At 41.1% G+C, this 9,959-nt stretch overlaps 1 protein-coding gene across 1 annotated transcript in view; it reads right to left on the bottom strand.

Moving 5' to 3' along the window:
• The window catches only part of LOC102203800 (transcription factor 12-like), a 12,319-nt gene extending 3,975 nt beyond the window's left edge, over positions 1 to 8,344 (bottom strand). Inside the window, exons 1-10 of the mRNA XM_005727999.1 lie at positions 8,171 to 8,344; positions 5,871 to 5,970; positions 3,998 to 4,140; positions 3,780 to 3,903; positions 3,613 to 3,683; positions 3,199 to 3,295; positions 3,028 to 3,101; positions 1,232 to 1,408; positions 346 to 463; positions 85 to 238 (exon numbers count right to left, since the gene is read on the bottom strand). Of these exons, the coding sequence (XP_005728056.1) occupies positions 85 to 238; positions 346 to 463; positions 1,232 to 1,408; positions 3,028 to 3,101; positions 3,199 to 3,295; positions 3,613 to 3,683; positions 3,780 to 3,903; positions 3,998 to 4,140; positions 5,871 to 5,970; positions 8,171 to 8,239 (1,127 nt within the window). The 5' untranslated portion in view covers positions 8,240 to 8,344. The remainder of the gene's footprint in view (positions 1 to 84; positions 239 to 345; positions 464 to 1,231; positions 1,409 to 3,027; positions 3,102 to 3,198; positions 3,296 to 3,612; positions 3,684 to 3,779; positions 3,904 to 3,997; positions 4,141 to 5,870; positions 5,971 to 8,170) is intronic.
• Positions 8,345 to 9,959: the final 1,615 nt, after the last annotated feature.

Here is a 9,959-nt window from a genome sequence, read left to right as displayed (position 1 = left end):
ACACACACACACACACACACACACACACACACACACACACACACACACACACACACACACACACGATAAGGCATGAGTGTTCACCTGTTTCTTGCACTGTTTTCTCCATGTGTTTTGTGTTCGCTCTCCTCATCTGATCTCTGGCTGTCTGAACTGTGACCATGGCTGGTGTGCATTATCTCTTCCATTTCCCCACTTTCCATCTTAAGCTCTAGATTACTCTGAACCCCAAGTCCACCTGTGGGCGATCACACAAAACATAAACAACATTTTTTTGTCACAAAGAGAAAAAGTGAAATATACGAGTCTGGTGGAGAAGAGCTGCGAGGGAGAAGGGTAGCTCACCTCTACCTCCACCTTGCACAGGCTGTAGGGTGGCCCTCTGTCTGGCTGGGTACGGGTGACCATTTTGCGCACGGCCCTGGAAGGCGGAGTGGTTGTTGTTCATACTGATAGCTTCAACCTTTATGACACAGAGAATGACATAAGACCATTCTTCATGTGTTCATAAGTCAATGGTTAAGTATTCTGTAGACTGGGATCCTCTAAATGTGACTGCAGGGCTCCATAAATCTTTCTAAGACACTCAGTGGCATATAGTATCCAAGCTAGAGACAAATCGGCCACAAAACAACATCTGCCCTCTCATTTCCAAAGCAACCCTGTGCGGATCTCTCACTCTACAGAATTAATTTAATCTCAGACAATCTTAATCCTTCCCTTTAAACTACTATATACTCCCTAAACATACCCCTAATTCTCTTCAGGAATGATTCACTGACACATCGTTTGGAAAAAATAAAATAAAAGTGAGAGAATTTAATATCCCCCTCTCGCAGCGGATTACACTAAAAACCCCTTTCCCTTGCATACACTTCCACTCCAGCTGAGCTAAAATCCCCTGGTCTACTCAAAGGGAAACATGGTGGAATGGGAGTGCACCGTGCTGCCTCCCCCTCTCCCTCCCCAATCACCCTACAGTGGATTTAGAAGTCTGCACATACTGGACACACAAGGACAGCACATCACAGCGCTCCTATTGTTCTCAGTTTCCAGTTTCAAGGACAGCAACCTTTACATTAGGAAAACATGCAGACGTAGTGGGTGGAAAAATTCCTGGAATTGAATGCCAGTGCAGATACACACACACACACACACACACACACAACAGGGAATTTCCATGCACACTGCCCTGTCCTTCTTTAAATACTTCAAAGTAAGGGTTGTTAACCATTGCTGGACTGTGACAGTTGAGCGGCAGGGTGCTGGCAGAGCCCGGGTGGCCGTGGTTGGGCTGGTTCAGCAACCCGTGGATGTCACTGGGCAGACCAGCGGTGGGGCCAACGGCATGGTTCCTCAGGACGTGGATTACGTCATCCAGTCTGTCCAGACGATCCTCCACCTGAGACTGAAAACACCAGGGGGACAATCCTCAAAATTTACAAAGAGGACTCTAAATTTCAAACCCTCTTGCCCAAAACAGCAAGACAGTAGTAGTAGTTCCTTCAGTGATTAAATGGCATTTCAATGTATTTTATTTGAAATTACAATATAATTATAATGCATTACAAAAAATTAAGTTAGATACACAAGAATAAAGGGCTAACAAGTCAAGTTTTTTTTATAGGAAACAACGTAATTAATTCAAATATACTGCAAAGTAATTTTAAGTGGTGCATAATATCACTGTAATTTTGTAAGAAAACAAGCAACACTGCCCCATCTTACATTGTAAGTACCCTGTACTTTTTAGAGCGTGGGCCATATTATGGAGCGGATTAAGCTAGCATTTCATATCTTTGTTGTATTTTTTGTTGCATCTTTATTTAAAAGTCATTATGCTGATGTGCATGATGGATGGTCTTTTCATCCACCTATTTAATAGTAGGTATATAAAGTAGGGATTTAGAACAGTTCATTGTTACAATTGTGTCATCAAAAGTTTACATAATCCTGCAAATTTTGATGGTATTTTTTCTTCTAAGTTACAGACAGAAAACAGTCCTTGATCACATTTGGATTAAAAAAAGAACAATTAAATAACAGAACAGCCATCATACACATCAACATAATGAATGCTGAATAAAGAAAAAGGCAAGATTAATTAACTCCCTCATATGCCCCGTGCCCAAATAAATACTGCATATTTATTATGTAAGATGGCAAAATATTGTTTGTTTTTCTGCAAAATTACCAGGAAATTACACACTATTTAAAATTACTTAAAGTGTAATTATTGCGCTATTTCCTTTAAAACCTGACTTGTTATCCACCTTAAAGTATTTGTAGGTAAATATAATTACATTGTAATTTCAAATTAAATACACTGAAATTACATTTGATTTAATTAATTACAGGGGAATTACACCTGAGCAGTGGGCTGTATTATAAAATGTTATCACAAGTTATAACCAAGCCAAAACCTTATAATGTTGTTTACAACATTATAAATGTTAAAAAGACAATTTCTGTCTTTTTGAAGAACAACTCAAAGTTGGGTGATTTTATTTTAATTTTTTAAATAACTCATCTGCCTGATACTAGAATTATGGTTGTGCTCTCCTGGATCAACAGGTGTCCCTGCACAGCTGGAGCCAACGGATACCTGCTAGGCGTCTCCTCTGCTAACTGGAGAAACTGAACTGGACCTCTGTTTGTGTTGTTGGTGTCTTTTGGGGCGTTTCAATGCCCTTTTCTTGGAAATAATAAGGCCCGCTGTGAGGTACAAGAAGCTTGTGCTTTAATTTTGATTAGGGGTTTATTACCTGCTATTTTGTGTTATTAATCTTTGGCTTAAGTTGTTTCTCGAAGAAACATCACCAAAAGTCAAACCTTTAATGGCACCAAATAATTTCAACATTATCAGAATTGTTATATCGGCATGAAATAAGCTGAAGTTGGCACATGTGCACACCCACTTTAATCTTTCTTATAATATACCAGATATTTCATAAGGCCACCTCTGTGATGTCTAGACGTAACTCAATAAATAATCAAAGTTTCAGTGATATCAGATTACTTCCTTACCAACGATATTAGCGAAGACTCATAATGTGGTGAGACTGGTGCCTGAACTGAACTCCGTGGCCACATGTTGCTACCTGAGAAGAAGAAAACAACCGGATTTAAAACATCAGGGAAACAGAACATAGATGATGTAAATTATATTTCGCTGACGTGTGCTATGCTCCAGTTTACCTGCAGGTTCTGCTGAATTGGGCAGCGGAGACGGAGACCTCACCGGTGTGGATGAGCTGGAGGGGAAACTGCTGCTCGTGTGATCAGGGGAGTAAATCTAACAGCAGACAGCGACAAAAAGGAGAGAGGGGGAGCAGGAGGAGTGTGACCAGGGTGTGGATCATTTTAAAAGCACAACTTGTCATTTCTGGATGGGTTTTTACGGCTGCAGCCGCAACCTCATAGGCTCGTAATCTCAACTTAACTCGTGAATTCTGGTCATTTTACTTGTGAGCAACCAATAAAATGTCGTGCAGCATGAGAGTAGCTCTTTTTAATGTGCAGTGTCCTGTCATTGGCAGTGGGGGAGTTTTGCATTATACCACTGGGGCTCTCAGGACTTAGATCTAATAGGATTGAGGTGGTGGTACTTACAGAGGCCAAAGCTTTGCCCAAGGTGTCGCCTGTCTGTGATGGTCCTGACACATTTCCTTGGCTCCCTGAGACTGAATTTAAAAAAGAAAATATTTATTATACAAGATAAGCACGTGATAAAGAGCAGTTAAATTAGGGAAAGCATGTATCCATTTCCATTTTCTGACCTGCAGAGCTCTCTGAGGTGTTGACTGACTGAGTGCGCGAGACTGCATTGCTACGATGAAAAGTGGACATGGGCGGGAGAGCCCTGTTCATGTCCACAGCCAACACTGAATGCGGAGAGAAGTCCTGAAGAGTGGGGGAAAACACGCAGTTAAAAAAAACAACAGGGGTCAGAAAGTTTGTTGCTATCAACGCCCAAAGTCCCAGTGGTAAATCTCACCAGGTGACCGTGTGCCGGCTGCAGGCTGCTGTAACTCCCCGGCTGTGTTTGGTGGGTTGTGGCTGCTCCCAGTGCACCTTCATAGCCCTGCTGGTTCAGCCCATTTACAGCATTCCAGATGTCCGGCGAATTGCCCATCCCCTCTAAAATGAGTAATAATATGTTATAGCCTGCACTGGAGCAGCATCTCAAACAGCCAGACAGGTCGTGAAGCTCTACAGTGGCACTCTATGAAATCAGTGAAGTCCAGATTCAGTTAAAGCAATGCTCATTAACGTGTGACACGATGATGCTCAGCTGAATTTGCTTAGCTGAGAATACAAACGGATCTTTAAATAAAGTGAAGTACACAGACTTTATCTAATCTTCATGGTGCTTTTTAGGCATTTCTTTGATTCTTTTACCCCCAAGACTGAGACATCATAGTTACTGGGTGGATTGCCAATAAAATGTAATACAACTTACGCTCTCCGCTGGATTTTTGGGTAAGTAAAATATCTGACAACTACAATAAACACCAGAATAACAGACTTTAAAAAAAATTGTTCTGAGCTTCCATAGACAGTTTGAAAATCGGACGTAGCTTCCAGGAAAAATGAAGACACAGCTGAAGCGCCTTAAACCTGTATTTTATCTGAGGGCCACCAGATGGCGATAGCTGTGGTTGCCGAAATATTTTGGTCGTCTAGAATTCTATGAGAAAAATGACCTCCTGTCTTCATTTCTTCACTCTCCTGCTGAGTTTATGGATTTAGTCGCTCATTTTTGGGTCATATTGAATAAAAAAAATTAAGTATTCTTTAAATCAGCATTAACTGTGGCATGAAACCACACACTTAATGGCTAACAAGTTAAGATCAACAAGCCATGATCACGTCCTCACATTAAAAAAAATGTTTTTTTGCAACCAAGGTGGCTGATCTCAACATTTCAAAACACGACTCCAGAAAGCCGTGGGTGATGTCACTGTATCTATATCTGTTTTTTATACTGTCTATGGTGCACATATACCATCTATCTACCTCGCAATGAATTATGACGAGTCCAAACGTCCAAACCAATAAGGCTCAGCTGTATTGCAGGCTAATGAGTTAATGTTTGAGTTAACCTGAGATGATGAACATGGCAAACATTATGTTTAATGAACTTAATAGCACGGCTAGCACGGCTGTAGACTGTTCTGACCTCTTCACACCAAAACAACCAAAACTTTAAGGAGTGACAGTAACTGATGCAATATTTACCACCGGGGACGTGAATCGAGGCAAGTCTGTGTTCATGTGAGTTAAAGCATTTCAACTCTGGAGAAAATTTTTTCTTCATGCTACACTTTAAAACTGTGTTTCTCACACAGACTGGCTTCTCTCCGGTGAGAATCAGAAATGGAGGACACGTTTTTTTTATCTTTTGGTTTAACTTTGCTTTAATACAGAGACAGAAAAAGGAGTGAAGTCATAGGACTTTTGGGTAAGTTGTGAAAATATGTTACGGTAACTTGATTCCAGCTATCAACTTTACTCCTTGTCCCACTGACTGTTTGTGGTGAATATTAATGGGTTTCCGGCGAGTACACCATTAGTGTTATAATGAATGCCAGTTCATATTGAACACCAATTTAGGCATTTGCTAAAACAATATTTCCAAAACCAGTGAGAACTTTAGTAAAAATGGATTTTTATGAGAAGACAGCTGGTGAAGAGAGCGTGTATATTTTAATATGAAATATAGACCTATAAACTTGCAACTAAAGTATAGGAAAGTAGATAGCATATGTAATAAAATAATAAACTTTTTAAGTTTGCATTTATTTCCTATATTTTGTTATCAAAACTGACTGCACTGCAGCAGAATTGTAAAGAGGGTTTGAGCTCACCAAAGAACATGCTTGCAAACACATTGCTGGGGGCCTTGGGCGACAGATGTGAAGATGAGTTCTGGGTGGCGATGTCTGCACCAGGAGACTGCCCATAAGCCTGAAAAGAAAAGTAAGAGAATAAAATGAACTCTGATCATAAATTTCTTTGTCTCAGTATCGCAAAAACCAATCTGACTGACACTAACTCGTGAATACTGTGAGTGCGAGATGAGGCAACAGTATTATGAAAACAAAGCAGAGAGCTGATGCACACTTAGAGCTATTGCGCTAATCCATAAGCTGCAGATCCATGCACCTCCTCATCCGGATTTAGGAACCATTCACCATGAGAAATCCCAGCCCTAATCACGATCAGGTTCGGCTGGCTTCAGAAGGCTGGGATAGGACACCCTCCTGAATAAAATTGAAATCCAGGTCTTCTTGTGAATTGTTCTCAAAGAGAAACCGAACAGATAAAAGAGTCTGATCCTAATGATCCTCTCCTGTTGGAAACCAAGTATTGTTAACGGCTAGTAGATTTAGACTAAACTAAAGCTACCTTCAGCTTTTTTATATTTTTAATTCTTTCTTGACCAGTGTTGATGCTGCAAACTGCACATATGCACAAAAAAAAATCAAAAAAAAAATCAGACCAACACATGCTCACTTACGCAAACACACCAAGAGCTCTGGGCTGCACCTGCACCTCTCTCCATTGCTTTGATGTGCCCCAGGAAATGAAAATAAACCTCCCTGCGCAGCATCAATGGGGTGTCAGTTACCCGGACGACAAGTTCTGTAAAGCAGGCTATTAAAGACTCTCTTGAGTATCCTTGTGCGTGCACACTCACAGGCTCATACACACGCACACACACACACACACACACACACCATGACCCTGGCTGGCATGAGTCCCATGGTGATTGTGGGCTAGGCCAAACAGAGGAGCCCCTGTCGACACTGGGCCCGTCTGAGCCGCCATGGGCAGCATATGGCAGAGGATAAAGCCAATTGTCCTCCTTACCATCAGCATAGCAGGCGACCCGTTAATAATGGTCACACCCCCGCCCCAGCACGCCCTCTCTGGCCCCCACTGGAGAAGAGCCGTCACCATAGCACCCTCTTTTAGCATAGCATTGATTTATTAACCATCAATCATGGCATCACAAATGATAAAGGACTTTTTTTTAAGTAGATAAGGCCCCCACAAGAAAAAAAGGAGGACATTAAAATACTCAAGAGGTTGACATTTGTTTTAAATCATCTTGGATAAATATTCTTTACAATCTATTCTTTACAATCTGTGTTTTTTTAGTCTATAAATAAGGATAAAGTTGGGGAAATAAAAACAAAAACAGGCAAACAACAAAAGTACACAGCATTACGATGCTGCATGAGTAAAAGCTCAACTTGCTATTCAGGGCCCACTCTCTGCTCCACCATGGCCAACTCCAGCCACATGCAACCAATTTTCTGCCTCTCTGATCCACGATGTCTGGATATGGTTAGTCTCACAGAGATCAAAGCTGCCTTTGATAATGGCTGCAGTGGTGGAGGGACTGCTCTAACATAGCGGGGTTAAATCAAATAGAAATAGCAGCAATCTGCTTCATGTCAAGATGTTTTCTGCTGCTAGGCTTGACTACATGATACTCTGGCAGCAAACAGGAAGCACGAGTTGATGCTTGTCGTTTTATTTTTCTCTCTTGTTAACCTTAAGAGAAAGATCACTGAGATATTACAGTTATACGTAAATAAATGCTACTAGCATTGTGTGCGTGAAGATGTGTGTAATTTGTCAATAACTCTCCTTTTGATTATGACAAAACAAACCAAGTGTAAGAGTAACACAGAAACTCTTCGTCCTCTTCTAACCTGCAACTGCAGAAGTTAAAGAATAAGCTCTGATCACGCACACAGCTTATTGAAGCACAGACACCCTTAAAATGTAAAGCTCTATCTCTTTGTTGCCCTTCATAGAGAAGCATGTACAGATTAACCCGTGGTGCATCTAATGATCTCAATAAAGCAACGAAAATTCTCACAAACTCTTAAGTTTCTCACAAAAAGAAGGAAAGAGAACACTTTTAACTTTTACAAGTTGTGTATGCAAATGGTTTTCCTGCTGAAGCAAGTCTGCTAAAATCTCATCTATTAAAAAGAAAAGGTTATTCAATCAATGAGGGCACAGATACAGCAAACAAACATCTGAGAGGACAGTGCAAATGCATCATCAGCAAACACACCCACGTAACCTTGGGAGGGGAAATGACAGAAATATAACTGTAACATATATACATATATAAATATGTACTCACTGGTTTCATGTTGTAGCAGTGCATCAGTGAGTTGTTCCCTGCGCCAGAGACGGGGTGAGCGCAGTACATAACTCTGCTGGTTCAGTGCAAGAGTCCAGGCTCACGATACAGTCCACGCACAGCTCCTCTGCTCGTGTCTCCACTCATGTGTGTACAGTCCACATGCACTCCTTCCCCTAACCTACCCCTGCTGGTCATGCAGCAACCCGCAGACAACTTATGCAAATGAGGGCAGGACCATTTCAGGCAGCAGCGAGGGGTGGCCGGGAGTTGACGCTGTTACCGAGTGGACATCTATATTATGAGCAACCTGTTGTTGTGTTGTTTTTTTTTAGTGTTAAAATAAAATGGTTGTGAAATAAACATGGCTATGAGATAGTTTTCTTTTTCTGCTCTTGTTTTAATTTTACTGTCCACAGTTTTGATTGTCATGGAGACTGGACATGAACAGAATTTATTTTAAGTAAAAAATAACAATCAGGGAAATCCCACCTAAACCCGAGCAAACACCTGGGCAAGGTAAAGAAAAGAAGAAGAAAAAACTACAACACTGAGGTTATGCTTGACTTTTTGTTCTTTGTATGTTATTGTGTCCTGCATGAAAAATACTCATGGAAGCAATCCCCTCCTCAGGACCAGAGAGCACTAATCTCCCGTTAGACAGGTAGAGGTTTCCAGTAAACAGAGGACAGCCTACCACACCCTTGTCTGACCCACATTTATAAATAGAAACTAGTCTTAATTTGTAGGCACGTGTAGCGTGAGAAGCTCCTCCAGCGGCTGGGTTAAAGGTTATTAATACTGCAGTCTGTCTGGGTGATGCGTAACATTAACAGTCAGACATCCTGCTTGAGGCCAAAGCCGCTGTCTGATGCCCTACAACTGATATTTACACCGGTGGTTCTTAAAGCATACAAAAGGTAAAGCCAAAAAATGTCAAGCCACACCTGTGGGGAAAATGGCCTATATGTGATCTGAGATGTTCTTTAATTGCATATTATTAGGTGAAGGCACCTATGACGTAGTTTGTTGTAGTTTTGTGCTCTTTGTTGTCAGGCATACCCACTGATCTGCGCTTAAAGTCTAAGTAATTTTAAGTCTAATTAATTGCTTTCTATGCAGTTTCAGCAGTAATGTGCACACCTAGACTCACCTCAAGGCACAACATCTGGGAGTCACAAATTCATATCTGGGGGGAAAAGATTAATAAAGCGAATGAGTTCTGAATAGTACAAGCAAATCTATGTTTTGTGATCTTATGTACACTGTGGTTGGCGTGATGCACAGTGTGGCACACTGTCCTGGCACAGCTTTTTGGCTCAAAGAGCCCTCACTAGAATCCAATCAAATAATTCCAAGCGAGACAGCAGCAAAGCCTTTATCTTGAAGTCATCGTCCCCAGTGTTTACAGTAACACCGCAGGGCAGTGGGAGCAAAGTGGCCAAAATAACAGCGACCTAGAATCTTGAAATTTGTGTTTATATTTAAACTTTTAACCCGGTGTCTGCCGTGGCTTCCCATTATGGGATCATTTAATTACAATTTATAAATATGCATTTTTTTAAATGACAGTTTTCTACTGAATAAACTGCAAACTATAGAGCTGAGAGTAGAAAAACATGTTATGTTCTGAAGGTGAGCTGTGCAGTGCACTCAGGTTCCTTAAGGTAAAGCCTAATCCTGACTGCTCAATTGGGTTAGGAGGTCAGTCACTTCGGCTTCATCAAAACAACAATTTCTTGACCTTTAGGACTGTGTTTTATTAAAAAGATGCTGAGTAAATATTCTA

This window comes from Pundamilia nyererei, unplaced genomic scaffold (genome assembly GCF_000239375.1).
Source record: "Pundamilia nyererei isolate P.nyererei 1_Seehausen unplaced genomic scaffold, PunNye1.0 scaffold00027, whole genome shotgun sequence".
NCBI lineage: Eukaryota > Metazoa > Chordata > Actinopteri > Cichliformes > Cichlidae > Pundamilia > Pundamilia nyererei.
Note: the sequence above shows the minus strand (reverse complement) of the source record. Positions and strands in the feature narration are given on the sequence as shown.